We start from the raw sequence: 27,102 nt of genomic DNA on the forward strand, positions 1-27,102 counted from the left end.
GTGGCTGGCCTTGGGCAGCAAGCAGGTAGCAGGAGAGTAGTCGCAGAGCCAATCCAGGAGGAAGCAGCAGGACTCAGGTAGTAGGCCCAGGAGAGTCCGTCAGCATGCAGGAATTCCGTAGTGAGGAATCTGATGGCAGACACCTTTGTTCTTCTTCAGCATCGTGGTAGAACGCAGAGCAAGTCCAGGAGGGAGAGAGGCAGGCCATGAGGCTTCTTCATGGCAGAAACCTCTGTTCTTCATGAGGAATCTGTTGCCAGAAAGGCTCACCTCATGATTGTAGGTCCCCATTTTATCCTTTTTCTTTTACTGCCTACATGACATCCCTGGTGCTTGAGCAAGAGTCATGTGAGTACCCCCTGAGATGGCCATCTTCTTCAAGATAAGCCCACACAAAAGTCCACTTCATGGCCATTAAGCTGCAGCTTATCTCTCTCTCATTGCCCCTGGCCTTGTCCATCTGTGCCCCTCAGACAAAGGATTTCACAACCTTTGCCCAGGACTTGCCTGAACTTGTTCATCTGTGTCCTCAGCAAGTTTTGAGGCAATGATGTAAAAGAATAATCTCTTACAACTGCTTTTCACCTCAGTGGAGAAACTAGGATGACTGTAAGGAAGGAGGATGGTAGGCATTTGATTGAAGTTTAACCTGGGGAGAAGGAGGGAAAACTGTCCACTTAAGTGACTAGTTGACTTTTTGTGTCCTCCTTTTCCTGAACACTTGAATCAGTGGTCAGAGGTTTGTGTTAACTGGTAATAAATTCAGTTAAGTAGAAATTTCTTGAAGGAAAACTTGTTTATTCATGGCATGATTGGGAATGGTATGTCTTGAGCAAATTCTCTTGGTGCAGTCTCAGAGAGAGATATCCATTCCTAATTGTGTGGTAAATGCAACATTTGTATGTTAAATTTATATGAAACATAAATTTCATCACCTAGTCAACTGTGGAGTCATTATATACTTAAAAAAAAAAAAAAAAAAGTTTTAATAAAATTGTGCTTTCCCAGTAGACCATCTGATAGAGAAGATAAAAGAACTAAAAAGATCAGGCTGGGTCAGTTGAATTGACCTGCCAGGCTGTAATTGGTCTCCAGGTCATGATCAGGAAAAAGAACAGTGATGTAAAAATCCTTAAGCTACAGTTTCATTATTCTTTCACAAGTGCATAACAGCTCCTTGCTTCTTAGAACTGTAGAACTTAGAACTGTATGCACAACCAAGTTTCTTGATACTCAGTTTTCAAGATATTTGGGTCCTGTTAAAACATCAATCACAATATTCCATTGATTTAAACAGTCAGAATATTAAAAACTACTGAAGGGAAAAGTGATTTGTTTATGCTGGTTAAAGTATTTAGACATTTTCAAGACTTGAAAAATGTATTTGCTTTAGTTCTGCAGTAGCCTATTGTGTAATCATCATTCCAGCAGGTTCCACCTCTGCCCATTTTTTCAGTCTTGGAGAATCTCATAACTTAGGCTTTCAAGATAAAAATCTGCTGCAGTCATCTAGTCTATTGATTTAGATAAAAATAAAAATACTGTTTCTGTATGACCTTGCCTTACAAATCATCCTGTTGCATATTAATAAAGAGAACATGTATTGTACTGTTTTACTGTTACTATTACTAAGACCAATTATATTGAAATGATCTTTTAAAAAGCTTTTATCTGCACTTACTAGAACCTGTGTAAATTTAACTGTTTTTCTCAGTGGAAATGTGGAAAACTGATACAAAGTCATGTTGGATAAATGCAAGAACTGCCAATGTTCTACTGAAATGTTACATGTTCCATTCTAGATTTAAGATAGGATTGATTTCAATTGATGTTCTATGTCCAAGTTGAAAATAAATGTTAATTTTCTGAGAAGATACCAGTACTTGAAATTATTACACTTCAATAATTATTATTCTGATTAGAATAAATGACAGAGCAAGAAAAAAAGACAATATGAAAATAAGTATTTATAGGTTCCACATATCTTGTCTGTTACTTAGTGGCCAGGGTAGCTGAAAAGATAACAGTATCTTTTGTTAATGAATAGAAAGGAATATTGTTCTTCAGTTAAAGGCCAGCAAAAATAGATACATTTAAGTATGTAAAATAAAATGATTCTGTTTATGCTATTTTTAAAATAGATTAGTAAATTAGAAATACTGCTAGGATTGAAGTCTAAGCCCTATTTAAAACTTTTTATACATATTACTATCTAGACACAGTGAGCAACGAAGCTGGTGAGGGGTCTTGAGCACAAGCCTTATGAATGGCTGAGGGAGCTGGGATTGTTCAGTCTGGAGAAAAGGATTAATATCAGGGGAGACCTTATTGCTCTCTGCAATACATGAAAGGAGACTGTTGTGAAGTGAAGGTTTGTCTCTTTTCCCACATGACTAGCAATAGGGCTAGAGGGAACATTGTGCCAGGAGAGATGCAGGTTGGATGTTAGGAAAAATTTCTTCTCCAAAAGGGAGATCAGGTGCTGGAATGGGCTTCTCAGGGAGGTAGTTGAGTTACCAACCCTGGAGGTGTTCAAGAAATATTTAGAAGTTGTACTGAAGGACATAGTTTAGTGGGGGAATGTAAGTGGTAGGTGGACTGTTGGACTAGATGATCTTGAAGATCTTTTCCAACTTTGGTGATGATTCCCTGAAATTAATTCTTGGCAATACTAAACTGATCAAACAAGGCTTCTGAAGATGTCACTCACTCAGAATACATATTTGTGTTATTATTAATGAGATTATTTTTATGTACATTCATTTTATCAAAGTCTAGATATGATATTACACAATTATAATTTTTCTGTAAATACTTTTTTTTTCTTTCTTTTTTTTTTTAAATTGTAGCAGCTCTTGGCTAACTACAAAATCAAAAGTAGAGAGAACAAGTTTAGTACACAAACGCATACACAGTGCCAAGAGTCAAGAATTACAAAAAATGCTTGCTGTAAGGAAATAGTTATAAATAAGCAAGCTAAAGGGGAAATAAATAAATAAATAACCAGCATGAGTTTCTAATTAATTTTATTATTTTGTTCTTCAAATGTTTACAAGTTTTAACTGTTCAAGCATCACAACAGGTTTGTGAATTCTCAGGAATTATTTCTAATAGTAATTACTATAAGGTTTGTAACCGGAATGTTGTCCAATATGACAAATCAAATAATGATTTAATATTGCATGGTTTTCATATCTGATATAGTATAATATTTCTCCTGGCTTCTAATGAGAAGCTAAAGTTTCCATATTTATAAATAAATTAGGTGATAGGTATCAGTGTCCTGTAAGTGAAGAAGGCAAATGAAATATCCGTTGATATACTGGAGGTTTTAATTTCTACATCTCTTGCCTTCTGAGCTGACAGCACTTACATGTGATGAAGTGCTCTCATCATGTGGCTGTCACAGCCCAAGTTTATAGAATCATAGAACAGTTTAAGTTGGAGGGTACCTTAAAGATCATCTAGTTCCAACTCCCCTCTATAGGCTGCCCAGGGCCACATTTGCCCAAAACCCTGAATGCCTGCAGAGATGGGGTATCCACAACCTCTCTGGAATATGTGTTCCAGCATCACTCCAACCTCCAAATAAAACATTTCTTCCTAATATTAAATCTAAATACCTTCTCTTGTCCAATCACTATTAGGCCATGTAAAAAGTCAATCCCCCTCATGTTTGTGAGCTCCTTTCAAGAACAGAAGGCTGCAATGAGGTCTCCCCAGGCTTCTCTTTTCCAACCTAAAGAAACCCAAATTTGGATAACGGACATGAAAATATTAGGCCAGGGTTTGATATGACATTAACAAAGCAAACAAAAGGAACAAATAGAACTTCACTACTTCCAACAAGAAGCAATATGCATATTTAATAATCTCTTTGTGTTTTAGATGATGATTGTCATTTGACTTCATGGCATTTTTCTTTCTCTTTTGATGCAGCCGTTCCGCGCACGAGTGATACACAGTGTAGCTCGGTTCCAGAGCCTAGGTATGGAAGGAGAATTGGCTCTGAATTTTCAGCAGGTTCTGTTGTTCGTTTTGAATGTAGTCCTGGATATTTGCTGCAAGGCTCAAAAGCTATCCGATGCCATTCTGTACCTAATGCCTTAGCTCAGTGGAATGACACGGTACCAAGCTGTGTAGGTAGGTAATTACATTTAAAATCCTCTGTTTTGTCATGTATGTCTTTGAATTAGAATTCAGGAACTACATCAGAAAATAGTATTTAACAGACATTCACTCTCCTTCGATTAATATCAGTCATGCCCAATTTAAAAGAGCAGTGTTCCATATCAAAAAGTAATTGAGAACCAGCTGGCTGGTAGGCAGTATAGTGTTTCATATAATGACTTATATGAACAAGTGAGATACAAGTTTTCTTGAACATTCATTATTTTCATGACTCATCCACAGCTTGAAATACAGGGCAGGTTTTAATTCTCCAAAAGTGTCTTAACCTTTTTTATTATTCAGTATTTGTCGTATGTTTCTATCACACGTAGAATGGTTATATATATATATTTTTTTTTTCAAGTGAAACATAATATACAATGAAAAATGACATCTCTGTTAAGTTTAGCTAATTTTCTAGTTTATCAACAGGCCTCCAATGGGATATTGGATATTTGACACTTTGTTTTCCTTGTAAATGTTGAAAGATTTTCTTCACCCTTCCTTGGATACGTATCTAAAGCTCAATAATATTCATAGGAATCTACCATTCAATTAATTGGAGTGTTCTAAAAATAAATGTAGGCATCCTGTTTTCTGTGTATTCTGTTTTTGCTTAGCTTATTCTGTTTTCCTGAACTATAGAGAAGCAATTCCGTATATGCTAAAAATATACATAATATACCACACCATTTTACCAGCTAGGTACAGTGTTAAAACTACCCTAAACTGTAGGTAAGTTCACAGGATTTCTGTGAATCAAGATTGGGTTTAATGTTATGATTTAATAGTTATTTGTTGTTATCTGCTGGTAAGACATGACTAAGTTGAGCTGCTATGTTTTTCTAAGCTTTTTCAAAATGAAGTTCACTTTGGAATGGCTTATTCGTACAGAATGTATCTGAGTACTGCATATTGTTAATGATTTAGATAACATTACTTTCTGAGTTCATCTTGTTATTTTATGTTTATGAATTTATAATAAGAAAGAGGATTATGATAACTTATTAATACAATTATTATTACTTTTCTCTGAAATAGCTAAGGTTTTGTAATTATTCATAATAATGCTTTCTTTCAGTGCCATGTAGTGGGAATTTTACTGAACGGAGAGGTACTATTCTATCACCAGGTTACCCTGAACCCTATGGTAACAGCTTGAACTGTGTGTGGAAAATCATAGTGACTGAGGGATCAGGTATTCAGGCAAGTCTATATTCTGTCAAGCATGGAATATTAAGTTATTTGTATTTCAGTTTAAGAAATAAATGTTTATTTCTTTATAGGTGTCAGAAAACAGTTACCAGATGCATCTTTTTGGGGTTGCATTAAATATTTGTGCTGTTTTTCTCATTGTTCTTTGCTTAGCTTTATTGTTTACAGACGGCATGAGAAATAGTTAACAAGCAGGTTTTTTTTTGCTTCAACTGTGCAAAATACTGAATACAAACTCTTTGATGTAATATGAGAATGCCAACCCTTTTTGTCTGCTAGAATATTACTAAAGCACTTGTGAGGTCTTCATTATCTTCTCATTTGCACTTTGAGTAATTATTTAAAATCATACAACATATGTGCAAAATCATCCTGTCACCTAGCGTCATATTCACATTTTCTAAAAGTTAAATCAACTTAAAAAGTAACAGTTAATGTTTGGTTTACTTTTTATTATTACTGTTAGGACCTCTTTAGTTATATTTATTTCATTTTGCTGTTTCTAGAACATTTAAATATACACAAGACTTGCTTGTTTAAAAAGTTTTGTGGTGGCATTTTGCAGATCCAAGTCATCAGCTTTGCCACTGAACATAATTGGGACTCTCTTGAAATATATGATGGTGGAGATATGACAGCACCACGTCTTGGGAGTTTTTCAGGTAAGGATATGCTTTGATCTGAACATATAGACTGTAGGTGCATGTGATGCCGTCATTGGATCTCCTGTTTACCCAAGAAGCCTGTTCACACATGTACACATTTATATGGCATATTTTATGATATTATGAAACTCACTGTAAGGAGGAGTGCTGTTCAGGTGTTGCAAATTTGTATCAGTCTTGAAAGAGAGATTTTCAGAAACAAATATGCTAAATTGTTTAGCTTTTATTAGTGAGATTTAGTTGACAGCAACTTTGAAAAAATGTGTTTTATTTAATCCGTATCTCCTGTTCAAGGATAACTTTGACTTAGCTTATTCAGTTTAGCTGTCCTTTCTGAAGAAAAAGATGAAGTATTCACAATTTATCCAAACTCACTGGACTTAAAAAAAAAACAACAAACAAACTACAAAACAAATCAATGTGATTGGGACATAGGAAACCATGTCATTTCTTGTTTCACAAGTACATTAGACACATATGATTTTATTCCGTTTTTATAGAAAGAAAGAGTTTATTCTATAAACCAAGGCAATCCAAGCAAAAAAAAAAAAAAAAAAAAAAAAAATGTATGCAGATTAATGATCAAATAAATAAACACAATATATTTATTTGGGTATTTAGTTGAACAATTTAATGTTCCATTCCAAAATTTACGTAATAAAGTGTCATGTATTAAAGTCTACATATTTAAATATTTTTTTACATAGGTTGTTCTGAAAGTGATGTCTCCTATTTATTTCTATGGAAACTACAACAGATACAAACAGCACAACAGGATTTGATAGAGAAAATTCTTAGCTACAAAAAGCTATTTTTCAGCACAGTCACTACCATTAGCTATGCATTTTCAGCACCAGTGAACAAGAGCCTGCATGCTGTGCTTGTAAAAATCTGCATGATCATTTGGAATGTGGCTTGTCTTTCAAATTGCTGTCGCCGCTACTGAAAAGCATCACCCACTGCCTCACTGTGCTCACCTTCACTGTTTGGTCTCCATAAACATTCAGCAAGCATAAGTGAATGTCATTGGGTGCCATTTTTTCCACATGGAGGAATTTGGTTACAAACCTTCTCTTCATATGTACTTCCATGTTAGACACCATTTTGCCAGACCGCTACTCAGCTGCCACGCAGCAACAAAATTTAACAAAATATTGGTGGGAAGTTTTAATTTCTACTGCCAATCCACCATCTGCCTCTGATGTTGTGGGCCAGTGTAACAAAACAGAAGGTATTACTTTTGAAGCAGCCGTTGTATCGAAGATTAATAATTATGTTGTATATCAAATTTTAAATAAGAAACAAAGAGATTATGAAATATAACCATTCTTTGTCAATTGAAATGTACAGCAAATACTTTTGACATAGTAGATAAAAAGCTGATTAAATGATCCATTTAGCAACATCCTATTTAACAGCACTTAAGCCTCAAAATGATTTCTTATTCTACAGTAAAAGGGTATCATCTTGATTTAACTTAAAAGCTTTCCTGATTTCTGGGAAAATAGGAAATATGGAGATGGAGTAGCAGAGCTCTACTGTAGATTTCTATTTTTCATGTCATGAACATAAGACTTAATTGAAATAATAGAAATGTGTAGTATAGGAGTAGAGTAATAAAGAATATATTAACTTAGGATAAAATCTGCTGTTCTCAAAATTGTGCCAGTAATGTGATACAATATCATAACTAGTAAAACTCAGCAGGCACCATATCTGTCTCAGTCAATCTTGTAGAGCACCGTTGTTTAAAGATTGTGCTGATTTAGTCTCTAAAATTCATGTGTCTTCAAAATATGCATTGAAAATGTACAGATGTATATCTAATCAGGGAAGACTTTGAAGTAATAGTGTCTCAGAATCACAGAATTGCCAGGGTTGGAAGGGACCTCAAGGATTATGAATCTCCAACGCCCCTGCCACATGCAGGGCCACCAACCTTTCCACCTAATGTTAGACCAGGCTGCCCAGGGCCCCATCTAATCTGGCCTTGAACACCTCCAGGGACAGGGCATCCACATCCTCTCTGGGCAGCCTGTTCCAGTACCTCATCACTCTCTCTGTAAAGAACTTCCCCCTGACGTCCAACCTAAATCTCCCCTCCCTCAACTTAAAACCATTTCCCCTCATCCTGCAGTTATCAAAAGATATTACAGTCTCAAATAACTGTAGTGAATGGGAGCTACATCTGCCTGGTTGGCTGTCACTAGTGATGTTCTCCAAGGCTCAAATCTAGGGCCAGTCCTGTTCAATTTTCTTTTCAACACTCTGGATGCAGGAGCAGCATCCTTAGTGTGTTTCCTGATGATACTTCCTGTTGCCATTGACTCCCAGGAAAGATGAGGAACAAGAGCATTGTGACCTGTTCTGGACTTCCTGGTTCAAGAAAGACAGGCAGCTGCTGAAGATAGTCCAGTGAAGAGCCACAAAGATGGTTAGGGGTCTGGAGCGTCACCTCATACGAGGAAAGGCTGAAAGACCAAAGACCATTTAGCCTAGTGGAGATTGAGAGCAGATCTTATCAGTGCTTATAAATACCAAAAGGCTGGGTATTAAGTCAATGGGGCTATTTTTGGTGGTGCCCAGTAACAGGACAAGGGGCAATGGGCCCAAACTGGAATCCATCTGAGCATGAGAAAGAACTTCTTCACTTTGAAGGTGACAGAACATAGAAACAAGCTGCCTAGAAAGTTTGTGGTCTCTCATTCTTTGAAGATATTCAAAACTCACCAGGATGCTTTCCTCTGCGGCCTACTGTAGAAGATCCTGCCTTAGCAGGACGGGTGGACAAGAGGATTTCTAGACATCTCTTCCAATCCCTATGATTCTGTGATTCTGAGATTTTGCAAGTGATCTAGATAGATTAGAGCACAGGGTGATTAGCAATGGCATAAAGTTCAATAAAGGGAATTGACAGGTACTGCATCTGGAACAGTGTTGCCAGATACAGGTGCAGAAGGCAGACAAGTGATTGGATTAAGGGAGAAAGGGTCCTAGGGATGCTTGTCAATAGCCAGTCTCAGTAGAACTCAGCAGTGTAGCCTGGCAGCCAAGAAAGCAAACTGCATTTTGAGGTACATTAAACACAGCATAGCCAAGTGGTCAAATAAATTATTCTCCCATTTTATTTAGCATTGATGAAGTCTCCCTTTGGTTACTGTGTGCAGTTCTGGGCTCTGCAACATGGATAAAGGATGTTAAAGTCCTTGAAATCACCAAGAGGAGGGCACCAAAGCTGGTAACAGGGCTGGAAGACTGTATGGGGAGAGGCTGAGAATGCTTGGGTTGTCCACTCTGGAGAAGAGGATGCCAAGAGACGACTTTATTGCCTTCTGCAGCTCCCTGAAGAGGGGAAGCACAGGAGAGGGGTGCCAAGCTCTCCATCTAAAAACGGATGGTGGGGCATGAGGGGATGTCACAAAGCTGCACCTGAGGAGGGTCAGACTGGGCATTAAGAAAAAACTACTTACAGTGAGGGTGTTCAAATGCTGGAAAGGCCTTCCTTGAGGGTTTTTTGGTGCCCAATGTCTGTCTGTATTCAAGAGCCATTTGAATAGTGCCCTCATTGATATGCTTAAACATTTGATTAGTCGCAAAGAGGCCAGGCAGTTGGACTAGATGTTCTTTGAATGTCCTTTTCCAACTGAACTATTTTTTTCTATACTGTGCTATTCAGCTATTACTCATCAAAATTTCTTCTGTCTTTTAAACATTGTTTCTTTCTGTTGAAAATAGAGAAAGTCCAAAACAAATGGCACACTTTGGACACTGTATCTGGTCATCTTACTAAATGTATGTCCTATGTGCTATCTATCAAATCCCCTAAAATCCTAAGGTAGCAAGTGAGCAATAAAATTTAAGTTTGATATGGCATAGAACACAGCAATTGTGAGAATTAAAACGTTTAGTTCAATGTTTAGCGTCATTTACTTTTTTTTCTTCTTTTTCTCACAGCATAATAGAATACTATTTCTCCTCTTATTGAATACTACAGGAAGTAAAAGACTGGTGTTATGCAGTCTTTTTTTTTAGCCGGTGTTACAAGGGAACAGAAGAACACAGTTTATTTAATTTTGTTAAATAAAAAGACAGTTATGAGTCGATGTCCTCAACTTTACTGAGCAAACACCTTAGCTAAATATTTTGTGTGGATACCATGAAAATTCCTCTTTTAGAAGATGTTTCCTTATTTTCTGTATCCTACTGTAAGTATTGTGTGACATGAATGCTCTGTACTGCTTGTGAATTTCTATGCTTGGAGCTTCTATGTCAGACAGTAAAGCATCCTTTAAAGGGCTATAGTGTATAAAGACCACCCATCTTTTTAACAGTTCACCATTTATATAAAGATTTTGCTTAATACAGTTTTGGATTCAAAAAGGTTTTACTTTTCTTAGTTTATATTGTAGAAATTTGAGGATAATTCTTTCTACTATTTCTTTTAAGTGTGAATTTCAAGATCATACTCAGGCTGCTCACAGTTGCTATAGAAACAGTAAATGCCCCATAAGAAATGAAAATATTTTTCATGTGACCACCGTTTATTGGCTATTTAATACTGTTTTTGAGAGTATGCTGAAAAAAGGATGTAATTCTTAGCCTGAGCAGATTTGCCAGCATGAGACTTAGACTATGATTTGATTGACGTAGTAGTCATATGGAAACAAAGAAAATGTAGTGTCACACTTATCAGTGCTAATGACAATGTGTCCAAGGTTAGTGATAAGCTTTTTGTACAACACACACTGAATTCAGCTACGTACAATTTTGATTACTGCTATTTTGAATTAACTAAAGTTTGTATGCTTTTTTTCTTTTTCTTAAATGTGCTGCACCTGTATCTTCTTTTCCTTTTATACCCACAGTTAGGATAAGTGGTGAAATATTATAGTGGGAAGAAAATCTGGAGAGGACACACAAAAAATTTAGATTGTCTGCTCTATTCTGTACTGATATTCTTTATGTATGTGGGGAAAAAAAAGAAGAAAAAAAAAGAAAAAAAAAAAAAAGGATGTTGAGTTTGATCTTGTAATCAAAACCTATACTGATGTTTTGGATTTTTTTTGTTTGCTTCTGTCTCTTTTTTTTTTTTTTACCCAAGTGACTAAGGTTTCATTTAGACATGATAGCATCTAGTTTGATTTTATTTACATAGCCACTTAGTATCATGACTTGAAATTTCCATGCACATAATGAGAAGAAAATGAGGCTGGTTATGTCTTTTCAATAAAAGCCTATGATAGAACAGCATGTTACAGTTTATTTCATAACTTTTATTTTTCCAGGTACAACTGTGCCAGCATTGTTAAATAGCACTTCCAATCAGCTTTATCTACATTTTCACTCTGATATTAGTGTGGCCGCAGCTGGTTTCCACCTGGAATACAAAAGTAAGACTACTTGCTCTTTAAAGTTTTCTCAGGAAAAAAAGTATATGTGTAGATAAAGAGAGTGTTTATATTGTTTGTTTTGTGGTGTTTTTTGTTGTTGTTGTTTGTTTTGTTTTTGTTTTCTTCCTTCTCTGATTATCAACCTCTACTCAGCATGATCCTGGCATGAGTGATATTTATTAAATGAAAATTGTAAAGGAGGTGATATTTGAAATTACTGAAATTGGCATTCAAAAATTAGCAGTGTATAATAAATCAAGCTGGAAATTCAGAATGATATTCTAAAAATGTGTGTTTTAATATATATACATATTTTCGCTTGTTTCATCTTATTCTGAAATACAGGTAGCCACAAATTTATTAATTTCACTATTGGCCAACCTGTAAAAACAAAACTGATAACACCTTTTTTTCCCTGCTATTCCCTGTTCTATTCTTTCCTTCAAATTCCTTTCAATAAATTGATGCAATTTTTTCAGCACCTTTGGATGCAGTCTGTATGGTCCTTGTCCTATGGACTGAGTATTAATTAGTCTCAGAGTTGGTCCTCATCCACTGCTTCTAGTTCTGCTCCCTAACCATTGCCACTAAACAGAGAATCTTGGGAGTTCCTGATGATGAAGTCTGAGGCTGTTATGTCCCCTGTAAATCCCAGCTCCAGTTGAGATGTGTGACAGGCGAATGCTTCTAAACTTTATTCCTGTCAATCTGTCCCTGCCTCTCCATATTGCTTTTTTGCACAGGAGCTCTGCAGTAAGCTCCCTGATTGCTTTCCTGAGTATGAGGACCACTCCTACTGGAAACAGTACTTAACGTCCTTTACAGTTTCCTGTCCCTGAACTCCTTTGAGGACCTTCTGAGGCTGGGATGCCATGTCATCTGCCTACCAGCTCCCAGTCTACACATAAAATCTAGGGTCTGCAATCAACTATTTGCCTTCTTCAGTCCCTTCAGGATCTTAACAGACTTTAACAGGATCTTAACTGTGCATTGTCATGCTAGACCAGGCTGCCCAGAGCCACATCCAACCTGGCCTTGAATGCATCCAGGGATAGGGCATCCACAACCTCCTTAGGCAACCTGTTCCAGTGCATCACCACAGAGTGTGAAAAACTTCCTCCTAATATCTAACCTAAACCTCTCCTCTCTCAGTTTAAAACCATTCCCCCTTGTCCTATCACTATTCACTTTCATAAACAGCTGTTTCCCCTCCTTTTTATACACACTTTTCAAGTACTGGAAGGCCACAATGAGGTCTCCCCAGAGCCTTCTCTTATCCAAGCTAAACAAGCACAGTTCCCTCAACATTTCCTCATAGGAGAAAGTTGGCATTACCTGACTGTGCCCTACAGAAGTTAACCTCCATCCCTTAAAACATTGTGAGTTGCTTTTTTCCACTGTTGCTTTTTACTGTGATGCTTTTCCAGATTATATCAGATTAAAATCTCAGATAAGAACTAAAACCTTTGATGTAGATATTTTCTTTACCTTCTGAACTTAAAATGGCTAACCCAATTGGATAGTTGAGTAGACTTTCCCACCACAATGTCGTACTTATTTCTTTTGACCCTGACCAAGAAACTCTCACCTAATCCATTGACCATTCCAAATGGGCACCATACATTTCAACTTCTTTACATAGAAGACTATCTATCTGTTTTCCTGAAAAGCTTATATCTGTCCAGCACATCTGACATGCAAGTTGTCCTATCACACTGAATTTTTCTGCTCAAGTCTTTCATTTATCAAGCAATAAATGTGTAATTGTGTAATTTTGTTAGCACTGTAAAGTTTTATTTTAGAAAGTTAATCTACAGTTAACATTTAGAACTTAACTTTTTATCTTTTATTGTATGAGTTTTACTATCCCTGTGATTCCTAAAAAAAAAAAAAAAAAAAAAAAAAAAAAAAAAAAAAAAGTATTTTATTAAAAAGTGAAAAGTATGTGGGTGCATTGAAGATCACTTGAGTATATCCTTTTTTAGTCTCCTAATTGCCAGTTCCACAACTTTATACTGCTAAAGCATCCACTGACTTCAGCAGTGCTAATATTTAAATGCTGGGTTTTTTAGAAATGCAGCTCAGTGCAGGTCAGGGTAACAAAATTCAACATTCAGAGCTTAGTTAACTATTCTGTTGACATTCTGTCAGGAAATAATAACTTGCTTTTGTGTGTGGTTATATGGTCCCTGCAGGGCTAACTGGATACCTGTGTGTGTCTGTGAATACTGAAAATGAGCAAATCACCATAGCAAGAAGTTACTGATTTGTATTGAACAGTCTCCTTTTTTAGACCAAGAAGCAGAACATGAAAATATTTTTTCAGTGCAACAAGGTGCAACTGTTGCTATTGTTTGTTTATGAATTCTGAAGCCTGTGATCATTCAGTCATGTACTGTTCGAAGCAGCTCTAGAAAAATAAACAGCTTTAGTTCAGAAGCCAATTTAAAATTTAGAATAAGAATGTCTTTTAGATTGAATTGCTTTTTGATATATTGTCTTACTAAAGAAGGCACAAAAATGTCTGATGTCTGGAAAAAAAATTTCAACATGAAATGCTGTATTAGAACATCAGATTTTTTTTTTTATTAAACCAATGGAAAAAGAAGACTAGATTCAGAGTGTTTTTATACAAGGTGCTCTACAGCTATAAAATTTAGGTGTTAGTTGCATTCTTTCATCTTGTTGCAAAAATTTGAATATCTGAGTAGTCATAGTATGGGAGCACAGTATCTACTTCTAAGGCTGTTCTGTTTAATAAGACAAACTGAACAGCTGTAGCAGGATTTCAAATAGCCTCCTAAATACTAAGCAAAGTGATCAATCATTTAAATTCAGCTTATATTCAAACGTTCACTCAGAAATTTTGTATCACTTAAAATCAGATGTATAAAAAATAATTAACTGCATGATATTATGCCCCATTGTGAAGCCAGAGGCCTACACTTAATTCATTTAGAGGACAGAGGTGGATTTGTTCTTTCTAGGATGCAGGCTGTTGGTCGGGATACTTACGTGGGTGATGGAATACATGCTTTTTGGTTTTTGTTCCAGTACCTCACAAAATGTTATGGAATCCAGTTATAAAAGAGAGCTTGAGGATTTGTCTTCTTTGATCAAATTCTTTGCATGCCTTGAATACAAGGGTATTTCCTTGAAAAGTACCAAGGTGATTCCAAACCTTTACAGGTAGCAAAAGGCCTTTTTGTAAGTTAGCAGTAGCTGTTTTGCAAGACTGCACTATGTTGTCTTCTTTCAATTTGTCTTTGCTGAGGACAGCAGAAAAACAATGGATTTTGAACACTGCAGTCCCCATTCATCAGTTCTTCACTTTATTATAGAGTTTGTAGTTAAATTCATGCAGTCACAATAAAAGGAAATTGAGTGACATATGGAAAAAATAATGTTTGAGAGATGAAGGACAAATTTCCAGAAATTTATAAGAAAGAAGTTTTCATTAAGACACTGGGAGGGAGGATCATTTAGAAACATTCCCTTCATCCCAGAAGAAATTTCAAGGAGCAATAGAAATGGAGGAGTATGTCCTTAAGCATCTATTAAATTATTTTTTCAGGACATAAATTATTTATCTGGAATAGAAATTAAATATCATGCTTGTATTTTGGAAACAGTGGAAGGAAATTTCTACTTTAGAAATGTATTTTCATCAGTGTAGATGCAATAAGCATGCGTGGATTTAAGTTTGTGTGTTAAGGAAAATAGCTTTAACTTAGTAAAATATAATTAATTTGCTGTTGTTTCATCACATTTATTCCACACTGCACACTGCTGTTTTATTGTAACTTTTAAAAACTTCATAAATACTTAATAAATGCTTCAGTCTCTTTTCAAAGCTTATTTTAAATATTTCAAGTCAATTTAAATAATTTAATAAGTCTTGTTTTATTTCTTGGAACTTTGTATTCCTTTGTTTGGTGTCTTAATTTTGTCTTCCTCATTTGCAGATAGCAAATGAGTCTTCATACTTAGGATTTTTTTAGGTTTGGCGTAAGTATATAAATTACGCATTGGAATGCAAGTTTGTTGTCCAAGTTGAGTGGTATTACCCATTTTGTATGCTAGGGCATCCAATTACAGGTTTTTTGTTTGTTTGTTCATACTGTAAGAACATTTAAGAAGATCAGATACATAAACTCATTCAAATTAAGGGAAGGAATTGGTCTGTGCCTTAGAAAAAAATCATTCTGATTATAACATAATTGTAAGTATTATTGAGAGCCACTGTGTGGCATTGTTTCTTGTTATTTCAGAAGGGTTGTAGATGTTAAGCCTGTTGCAGTCATCTGTGATGAGAAACAAAGTGGTATACAACAGGTAACTGTAAGAAAGACAGGAATTAATCATTTAAGCTAATCTTTCCTATGCAAATCTTTTTCTCACTAACTATAATAGGATAAATAACATATTTATTTTCACAACTTCCAACAAGTCCAATCAAAATGCATCATTATATTTCTTGTATTTAACAGCATTAGGAAGAATAAATATTTCTTCTCTTTGATAGAATTCATTTTAATGTTAATGAACAAAGGAATCCACTATCCAAACATTCAGTTGTGTTTGTGGGCATTGATGTTTAAACTTAGTCCTAAAATCTCATTTATTGAATCAGTAGTAGCTTCAATATTTCCTTTAGTATATGAACAAATATGATATAATAAATATCAGAAAATATTGAATATTTGCTCATGCAGCATGCTGCTTGAACCTCTCAGTTAAAGTCAGTTTTGGTGTAGTAAAAGCTGATGCAGCAATCCATTGAGATAAATCCATTTTCGAGACTGGTCTGAGGAATGCAGTTCTCTGAGGAACAACTTGGGTTTGCTACACACCAGCACTAAAATAGAAAGGATTCACTCCACCTTAATGTTCGTATTGTAGTAAAAACCAGTGTGTTTCAGTTAGCTGTGTAAGGTGGGAGGAAAGAAGTCAAGAAAAGAATCCCCTGATGACTTTCGGTCAAGCTGTCAAAAAATTCTTGTATTGCTCAGTTTGCAGCTTTCTGAAATGGACACTAATGGGCAATCACATTGTCAGATATGCCAGTAAGGGTTTTTCTTTCTGCCAGCAATGGCAGTGATGTTTCAACAGAATTTGAGGTAATTGTAGGCATGTATATAATTGTGGAAGTAAGGCATGTTTGTCTTAGGCCAAGAAAGTATTTATCAGTCAGTAAGTGGAAGAAGGTCAGGGAGAAGATTATAATTCTTGACATTGATGTGTTGCTCTCTCTTGTACTGCATAGCTGAAGCAGAGCTCTGAAAAGAATGCACTAAGCAATCCTTGTCCTTTTTTGATAGCTTGGATTTGACATTTTACATGTTTTCCCTTTATTACTGACTGCTCACATACAATCTAGTTTAATGCATTTCAGAGTCAGTGGATGTGTAAGTTCCTTCATTTGTTCCCAAATACTAGAATTTGATTTCTCTCAAACATTCATTTGATTTTTGTATGAGTTGCAATCAAAATGTTTCAAATTCATGTAAGTTTGAAAATATTATGCATCTTGTACCATAGATTTTTTCAGAATACTGGAATGATAAATTAAATTAAATTAAATTTCAATTCAACTATTCCAAGTGAATATTGTTTTGCAGAAAAGAACAAGACAGAACATATTTTTGTTCACCTATTCAAAAATATATATTATAGGCTAGTATTATTTAATGATTGGAAGAACTGGGAATATTTTTTTCTGCTTCCAAATCTCTCTTTGCTTTTGAGGAAGTAATGTTACTTCTTAATGTTATGTACGTAAAATAAAATATGTTATGAATGCGCTTTGCATACTGGTATTTGACATACTATTAGAATAATCTATATTATAAATTATATCATCAAAGGGGTAGTGACAATAATATAAAGTATAAGCAAACAGCAGGAAGTTTTTACAAACTTTGAAAATCTGTTAAAATATGCAGTGTCTTACCTTATCTAACAGTTGCATAGAAAATGACTTTGAAGATTTTCTTTTGATCATAGTCTATTTAACTAAAGATAGTCTTTTGTATGCTATTTAACTAATGATAGAAAAAGCTAGATAATGAGCATATTATTATTAGCATTGCCATGCAGTCACTGTTACAAAACTATTTACGTGACTCAGTAAAATCTGCAATAGTAATTTTATTGATATATATTTACACTGCAGGCCTGTAATTATCATACAAAAGAATGGTGAGTTCAATCACATGAATTTTTTGATGACAGGAAGTAGACCTGAAATTTCTATTCACAGACTTTAAATTATCACTATCTATAAGCAATTTAGTGACATAGTATTTGTTGTGGGCTTACTTCTTTAAGAACAGTCAGTTTTAACGACATATTTTTTACTTTATTTGCTTATTAAAGAGTGAGAAATTTAATGAAATTAATAAATGTAGCTTGATTTGTCTGAGTTGTGTCTGTATACTGATTCTCAAGTTAATAAATGATACATCCTGTAGTAATTTTTGAAACTAGAAAATACCTTTCACTTAATATTGGAGCAAAAAAGGAGTTTGTGTGGGTGCAGATCATAGCTACTTAGTGCCCATATCCAAAGAAAATTTCCAGATGTGGATATATTTATGGTACTGTGAAACACAGAGTGATTGAAAAAAGCAATGATACTAGAAAACTGCAACTAAAGAATACCATTGATGTAATGATGTTTTCTCATACCTATGTGGAACAACACAGTTCATAATGACTATGAAGTCCCTAGTTGCCCATGTGAAGTCATTGTAACATCAGTTGAGAGATTCTGGTATTGTAGAATGTTATTATTTGTGAATTCTGTGGTAAAAATTATTGAACGTCTATATAGTGAGTTATTTTCCTAAATTAGACCTCGCATTAAAAAGTACTTAACTTTTAATTCTTAAATAATTATTTATGTGCAAATTAGAAAATGTTTAGTTGGATAATTCTTTCAGCAGTTGATATAAAGACTGAAAGTCATAGCTTGATAGCTGTCTCTAACAGTGGCTTGCCACTGTTACTGCTTGGTCCTGGAAAAAAAGTAAAATGTAAGAAGACTCAAAGGCACAAGACATAGAAAGAATGTGCATGAACCTAATCCTTGAACTGCAAATAAATAAATAAATAAATAAATAAATAAATAAATTCTTATATGCATATTTAAAATTTGTTATGCAATAACGAAATGTAGATGCATGAATTTGCATTAAGTTAAAACCTTGTTTGTATCAAAATCTGTAAATTGCATAATCTCAAAATTATGTTTTTTCATTAGGACTAGTATCTCAGATAGTATTTCATGATCTCAAGCAACACTCAGAAACATTTGAGGTCAGACTAGAGCCAAATATCATGTAATTTCTGTACTTAACACTGTCAGGTGCACTCTGTCTCCAAAGTGGTTGGATTCCATAAAAAAGCTAGTCATAGCATTCAGTCAGATGTTGCTGGTTTTTTCAGATGTCTGAACTTCTTTGCAGTTAATGGATGAGATAAAGTTGACTAAACTTGACCTTTGTCTCTAGGTATTGTTCCAAAATGTTCTACCAGATAATTTCACTAGTTCTCTTCTGTTGCTTGAAAGATAGAATATGCATAAAGTGTATTCATTCTTTCTCTCTCTGTTACCCTCACAAGAAAAAAGTATGGTGTTTAATATACTAGAATTACCTTACTGGTTAAAGACAAGACTAAGATTTAATATCTCAAAACAACATGACATAGTAATTGGTACAGTCATAGTGTATATATTTGTGTTTCAGTCATGCCAGTTGTATTTTGCGGGACAGTTCTGAAAATTCCCATGTTTTAAACAATTTTTCAGTTTAGTGTTGAAATACATTTTTAATTAATGTTCTGTTAAAATAAATATATATATATATAAATAAAAATAAACCAATGACATGGAAAGAGTTCATTCGAAAATATCAGCAAAGAGCTCCTGTGAAGTTATTTATGCTTTTCCAATCTTTGTTTTTACTTTCCTCAGCTGTAGGCCTTGCTGCCTGTCCAGAACCAGTAATTCCTAGCAATGGGATCAAATCGGGAGATAGATATATGGTCAATGATGTTTTGTCATTTCAATGTGAACCAGGATATACATTACAGGTATTTCTTTCTTTTTCTTTTTTTCCGTGTTTCCTTCTTTCTGTTTTTTTTTCTTTCTTTTACAAACTTTGAAATTGTATTTTTATTTTATGGTTCTTTCAAAAACTATGGCTGTCATTAAATGTTGATTCCAAATTATATTTTGACTTCCATTTAAAGACAATTAACCTCTTTCCATTTTAAAGTATCAGTGAATTAAGTATATAATGAAAGGCAGTACGTTACAGATACACCTGTATTACTACAGCCAGGACAAAGGTATGGGTGTTGAAATTTGATCATCAGTACTATTAGTTTGTGATCCTGTTTGTTTCCTATTATGGTTTTGTCCTAGTTTATGCATCACAGTTCAGCAATTTTCACAAACCAAAGACTATTCCTAATTAACAGTTTGTATCATGACAGTATGGTTTGAAGGTGATTTTGGAGGGAAAAAAAAAAAGGATGTAGATGCATGTAAAAGAATGTTATTTGGTCTCAAGGCTACAGAACAGCTCCAGACATTTCCACTAGTACAGGTGTTTTCATAGTTCTTTTTTTTATGCATTAAGCACATTTTATGATTTTTAATCCCTAGAGACAGGACATTCCACATTCTATTTCAATATAGTCTATCTTGAAATCAGCCTGTAATAAACTTGATTAAGCAACAATTAATATAATGTTATTGTAAAATGTGTTAGACTAAGACAAAGGTAAACACTTTCTGTCTACTTTTAGAAAAAATCCTGTTTGGAATATTTGTAGAGAAGGTATGTAGAATTCTTTAGGTATTTTTATTCAGTTCCATGCTATTGTGAAAGCACAGGGTCTGATGGTATTGCTGGTAGATCTGGCAGATATTTGCTGGTTTTGTAGTCTGGGATAGCTGCTTGGCACCTCATCACCATGGATCATCACCATGACCCATTCCACTGCTTTTGAGCCATTAAGTCTGAAATTTATATAGGCAAATATCCAATTACTGTGTGTAGCTGATGCCAGTGATCTGAGTGAACAAAGTGAGAAACTTACCTTATACTAACCAATTCCTATTGAGATGAAATTACATATAATCCAGTTTATTCCATCCAAAAACCTGAAATGTCTGTTTAAATTTGACCTTAGACATTAGAAATAAAGTTACCCGTCTCCAAAAGCTGACTCGCCTTAATATTATGCATTAGGACAGGTGCCTGCTTTAAAAAGCATTTTTCTTCACTATTTGGATACTCTTGTTAACCTTTCTATATTCTAACTTCACACTGATTAGATTTGACGGGGGTGACTCCTATTTGTATTGTCCATCATTGCATATTCTCCTCTCCTTACGTTTTCAGCTATGAAACATTCTGAGTATGAAAAAGGAAACGATTCCATTTTTTATTGTGTGTATTACATATAGGCAGACCCTTGAGATATAACCTCATTATATTTTCTGACTGTACTGAAAATAGTAATGCTTAAATCTTGAGGTGGACTGGTAACATTAGAATGTGAATACTTCAGAAATAGTAGGAATATGCATGGGAAACATTTTGAAGATATACATTGTTAGCCATGTCTTGATCTTCTGGATCAATTTTTACTTAAAGCAAGTACAAAAATCTGAGTTCACAGAATTACAGAATGGCCAGGGTTAGAAGGAACCTCAAGGATCATGAATCTCCAACCCCCCTGCCACATGCAGGGCCACCAACCTTCCCACCTAATGCTAGACCAGGCTGCCCAGGGTCCCATCTAGTCTGGCCTTGAACACCTCCAGGGACAGGGCATCCACAACCTCTCTGGGCAGCCTATTCCAGGCTCACCACTCTCGAGTTTGTGAATATAATATTAATTTAAAAGCAATAATGTGTTTCTATGGAAGAGATTTGTACATAAGAAACTGATCTGTGTGGTAATGCTAAGTTTTAGTGTGTGTATCACACTCACAAGATGTCCTTTGTACGTACACAGGTTTTTTCTGTAGCCCTTGAATATGCCTAACTGCACTCATGTTTTTATATCTACAGGGATTCTACAATGAAATTCCTCCTTAAAATTTCATTACGTATTGTTCATTAACTTAGACATGACTTAACTGTATTTCCACACACATACAAATTTAATCCTAACTCTGGAATCTGACAGACTTACAAAAAATAGATTCATTAATTTGTTTTAAGTGTAAAACAAAGAGCGTTCAATAACTAACTTCATAAATAAAGAAATAGGAAAGACTTTGAGCCTTTTCAAAATAATGTTGAATATTTGTATGTTATATGGACTTTTCTGTAGTAAAATTCATAGACACTTATGTAGAGTATGTTCCTGAGCCAGGATGAGTAAAAATGTCTCCAAGTAAAACATAAATAATGGAAGGTAAGTTCTATGAGATACAGCATGTTTGCTATTCAACGAGTGTAGATCAGCATAAATTTGCAGATCCTTTTGTGTGCAAGCTGTTTTTTGTTGGTGGTGGGTTTTTTTTTGTTTTTTTTTTCTCCCCCATTCTAGGTATGGATTTATCCTCAGTCTTTAGAGAACTTATTCACAGCTAGCAATAACAATCAGGTGTGGATTAGTTTATAATTGAGACTTCCAGAAAAGTCATAGAGCTTAAACTACTACCTGGAGATTCATAAGAAAAGTAATTGCTAGCTGTAGGATTAAGTGGCTCCCCCCAGGAGGGAACTTTAAAAGGCTGAAATCAGAATGTTCTCTTGGTGGAAAGAGACTTGAAAGCAAAGGAATAATTTTACTTTATTTTTCAGAAGATCTTTTATAGTCCATTTTATGTTTTCCTGACCGTGGTAGTTAAATTACTGCTCTCCCCCCCAGCAAAGACGTGCAATCATAGAATGGGAAGAGAGGATAAAATAAAATAGGAAATATTTAATTAAGTAAATTATTCAAGAACTTATCCACTTTGAAAGTAACTAAAAGATACAATAACTACATGGCTTCTTTTCCTTTAAATTAAAAATGTTTATAAGAAAAAGATTTGTTGTCAATTTTAATGAAATTCAAATTTTTACATCCAAACACATTTTTTCCAGTGTGATTCAGTTTGCATTTTAGAGATTGTCAAAATATATTTAACTAAATTTTAATTCAGATATTTTTTATCCATATAATTTAATACAACTCTGTATAAACCTTATTCATACCTACTTTATAGTAAACATTCCAAATGAAAGCAATTTCAATAAATGAATTTTCTTTTACCAGTTTACTCATTCTACTTTAATCATATATATATATATATATATATTTGAGAAATTGCTTTGGACAAGTAATAACAAATAATATTCAAATAAAATTTAATATTAAATTGCTGAAATATGCTACCTTACTAAATAGGAAAAAAGAGAAAGATGTAACTTCCCCAAATTCACATATCAAAATGAATAACACCAGAACTGAACCTAGCTCTCAGTCCCATGTCTCAGTCATTACATCAGTCTTTCATTCCTGCCAATTTATTCAGCTTTTGTATTCCAACAGCAGATAGCATAAACTGAGTTCTACAGAGGACTGTGCTGACAAAAAAAAAAAAAAAAAAAAAAAAGACTTTGCTTGTGCTACTCTTAAATTTTCAGCTTGAACTGTTGCTGGTGCAAGTAAAACTGGGAGTATGCAAGCATTATGTAGTCATTTCAGGGCAGCCATCCTAGCATACATAGGAATAAATTTTGCACATTAGAGCCATGTCGTTTTCTCACTACTAGCTACCATGTGATTCTGTTTGGTACATGTGATATTTCTTAAAGATAGGCAGGATAAATTAAAAATGACAGCTAAATAAAAAGGCATTTGTACTTCTGTAGCTCTCTGCCAAGATACTGCATGTATGCAGTGTGTCATATTGCGAGGGCATGTGAGAGTTCAAGCCCTACTGGTAATTGTGGATGACTGTTTTGGCATAATCCACATCCATACCATCTGTAGCAGCAGATGTGGAACAAATTTCTCTCTGTACTTCAGATTTCAGGCTGAAAGTAAACTATTATGCTTACACTGTGAACCAGGACCTTGGAGTTAAATGGGGAGCAAACTTATTTGTCCATGTGAATGCACATAGTTAGGTGGTTCTGTCTTGTAATGAGTCTTATATTTAGCCTGAAAATTTGAAGAGATTTTCAAGTTGTTGAAATGATGAGTGTTTTACAACATTTATTCAGTAGAAAAAGATGAAATCTCATGTATTTGAAAATAGTTTACAAGCAAGTGATTATATTACAGTTGGGTGATACATGAAAAGAGGGAGGTAGGATAAGGAAGTCCTCTGTAGAACTCTTTGCTGTAAGGTTCCGTTATGAGTATTTTTCCTTTTCCAAACAGGGCCGTTCTCATATCTCTTGTATGCCAGGAACAGTTCGACGCTGGAACTATCCATCTCCTCTCTGCATTGGTATGGCTACATACTTGTTTTCTGTGTGTTCTGAACATCTGAAAATACTTCTGTGGTTTTGTTTGTTTGTTTGTTTTTTGTTTCTGTTATTGTTTCTTCACATAATTATATTTAATGTATATATAGTTTAAAAAATAATTGTGAAAATAGGTAAAGGAAACATAGATATCGACTGTTTGACATGAATATTCTACTTTGAATGGGGCTGAATCCTCAGAAAGGAGAAGGCAGCATCTGCTCTTTGCAGTGCACTGAGACTGGAAGAACCTTCTGAATCATAAGGCTGGTCAGGAGAAGCCTAGGAGAATTCTCAAAGAAGCAGGCAGTTTGCCTGCAGCAGAGAGCAGTTCAGAAGCCAAGCCATCAGAGATAGTGAAATGACAAAGAGTTGTAGGGGTGAAAAAGAGTCTGGCTCTTGTCATCTGAGAAAGTCGCTATAAGATGCTGAAATTAAGAAAAAACCAAAAAATTCCCCTTTAAGCACACAAAGATCTTATTCAGCAGATCTGTGTTTTCCCTTTGTAATGTTGTTCTATTGATTGGTTCTTCATTAAGCAAAATTTAAGAGAGAGTCAAGATTCTAATGTCTGTTGGAATGCTCATTTCTAGAAAAAAAGCAGAAATTAAGGGAAGGGAAGCATAGTTCCATCATCATGTTCTGTCACTTCAGCCTTGAAATACACTCATCATGAATGCTTTTAACTTTAACATTCAGTTAGCAAAGGCTGTTCTTTTTAACATCACTTAAAAGATGGGTGTGATATCCAACAATATCACTGTGAAATAGTTTTAAAGATTCCTTGTCATAGTTGAATCTACCTACATAGTAATTGAGTTTTCAACTTCTGCAGAAGCAGTTACTTTCAGTTAACATGAAAGCAGGTCAGTTCCTTCAAACGAGTTGAAGGAAAAGACATTTTCTTCAGTAGGTTGGCTTTGTATGTTTTTGTGTGTGTGTGAGAATCTTCATTTTAATGAAGATTAAATATAATTCCTATTTTCAAATAGTTCATGGAATTGTACTTTCTTGGAAGTGTAAATGGTTCCACAGAAACAGATAAACCCTTAGAACAAACCCATCAACCCTTATTCTTTTTTTTTTTTTTTTTCTAGAAATGAAAGAGAAAATTGTTTTGTTTTGTTTTTCACTCAATGCTGTGTTTTACATCACAGAGGAAGAGAGAGATTTGAGATATCTGAGACTGATTTTTTAGTTTTTTGATGGAGCTTTTCCAATTTAAATTCAATTTCTTATTTGGTCTATGTGGTTGATCATTCTCAGATTTTGAGTACAGTTATCACAATTCACAGTATCACCATTGTGTTACCTGATGGTACATCATTGTAATAGCTGACAGGAAGGCTAATAGGCTTGAGTAGTGTTGAATTTCCTCAAATAATCAGAATAAATTACAAGATTTTATTTAGATTTCTTATGCTCATCCTAAATGAGGCAAATGTCTTTTCCCTCTCTATGCACATGAACTTGTTAAAGAAAAAATACACAGACACTAAACAAGGCAAACTTTTTATGTAGTTAGACCATCCTTTCTGAACTGGAGAACTTGATTGCTTGCTTTGTTGTTTTTTAATTTTTTTATTATTATTATTATTTTTTTTTTTCACTCAAGGCATAGATCTGCATCATGGATTCTGATCATAATTCCTCTAAGTCTAATTGCAGATCTGTTCCTCCAAATACGAAGTCCATTTCAACATAGCATCAGACATTTTTTATTACAACTGTCAGCCTGAGAAAATGGGTTTTCCATTCTATAGATGAAACTATAGAGTTACAGTAAAATCAAAGTTAATATATTGCATGAATTAAGCATTTTACTCTAACTTGAATTCTTTATTCTTTTTTTTTTTTTTTTTTCCTCTTTCATGAGACTTGATAAATTTTGCTGCATGCGGATCACAAGGGTAAAATATAAAATTGTTTTTTGAAATAATCGTATTCCAGATATTAAGAATCAGTATTACCAAAGTGAATGGTGACTTTCTTTTTATTTTAATAGCTAAATGTGGTGGAACTCTGACAAACATGGGTGGTGTGATCCTAAGCCCAGGTTTTCCTGGAAATTACCCTAGTAACTTGGATTGTACATGGAAAATTTTATTGCCTATTGGATATGGTAAGCAAACTTACATCTGGAAAGTAGATGCATATGTGTAAATCTGATTATTATAAATAAAAATGTATAGTATGACACAGATAATATCCAGCTGAGTTTTGCAGAAATGTTTTGCAGTTTAGGAGTGTGTGTCTAGCAAAGACACTTGCTATTTGTAAAACTCAATGTGTCTCAGAACCTGATTTCAAAGCAAATGAAATCTGCTGCACAGATATATCTTAGATGAAACAGATAATTTAACTTCTAATTTGAATTGAGGTATTCTGTTTAATATCCATTCATAGTTCTTCACGTGATCTTTTAACACTATTGATTATACGAAAATTGATAAAACTTTGTTTCTAGCACTGGTTAAAACATTCTAAAACTATAGTCCAACTCCCAGATAACAGTGGCCAAACAGAAAAAAATGGTTGCATTATAACCATTGTCAAAAATATCTTCAAAAAGAAATAATAATTGTGTTGAGAAGATAATCATGGATCACAAGTGATCTATAACTTCAAGTATAAAACATTCTTTTATTATCAGAAATAAAAGCTGCATAAGTTTTCTTGCTATGAAACATTATCCCCTGTAGTGTGAATTCAAAGCTAATTCTCAAATTGGAAAATCTTTAAAAGCTTATATGAAATTCACTACCTGTCTCTGCAAATGAGTTTGTTTGCTTTCCATTTGTTTTGTGACTGGTATTTATGTAGTAAGATCTACTACTTACATCGAGTATGTTATGCTAAGTTAACTTGTAGACATACTGTAACATTACTGAGAATTTTGAAGTTGACTGTCATGTCTGAAAAAAAAAAATAGGGACAGGTCATTGCATGATATAAATTGTTTTAGGTCTAATCCCCTAATAGGATAGTATAGCTGCCAAAACTAGCTAGACAATTACAAATTTAGAGAAAAAAACAGTGTGAAAATGTTACTGCCTACCACCTTTTAAGATTTTAGTCAGAAACTTTGTTAGAAATTGCTGTTCAATACTTTGTGCTTACTTACAAGAAATGTTTGATAGGAGTCAATGTAAATGTGAGAAGGACAAATTAGGA

General features: G+C 34.5%; 1 protein-coding gene across 1 annotated transcript in view; it reads left to right on the forward strand.

Annotated features, from left to right (window-relative positions):
* The window catches only part of CSMD1 (CUB and Sushi multiple domains 1), a 1,018,930-nt gene that overhangs the window by 884,994 nt on the left and 106,834 nt on the right, over nucleotides 1–27,102 (forward strand). The window contains exons 34-40 of the mRNA XM_031611018.2: nucleotides 3,940–4,143; nucleotides 5,252–5,376; nucleotides 5,951–6,047; nucleotides 11,336–11,440; nucleotides 19,419–19,537; nucleotides 23,843–23,912; nucleotides 25,934–26,050. Coding sequence (XP_031466878.1) covers nucleotides 3,940–4,143; nucleotides 5,252–5,376; nucleotides 5,951–6,047; nucleotides 11,336–11,440; nucleotides 19,419–19,537; nucleotides 23,843–23,912; nucleotides 25,934–26,050 — 837 coding nt within the window. The remainder of the gene's footprint in view (nucleotides 1–3,939; nucleotides 4,144–5,251; nucleotides 5,377–5,950; nucleotides 6,048–11,335; nucleotides 11,441–19,418; nucleotides 19,538–23,842; nucleotides 23,913–25,933; nucleotides 26,051–27,102) is intronic.

This window comes from Phasianus colchicus, chromosome 2 (genome assembly GCF_987193195.1).
Source record: "Phasianus colchicus chromosome 2, bPhaCol1.hap1.1, whole genome shotgun sequence".
Classification (NCBI taxonomy): domain Eukaryota; kingdom Metazoa; phylum Chordata; class Aves; order Galliformes; family Phasianidae; genus Phasianus; species Phasianus colchicus.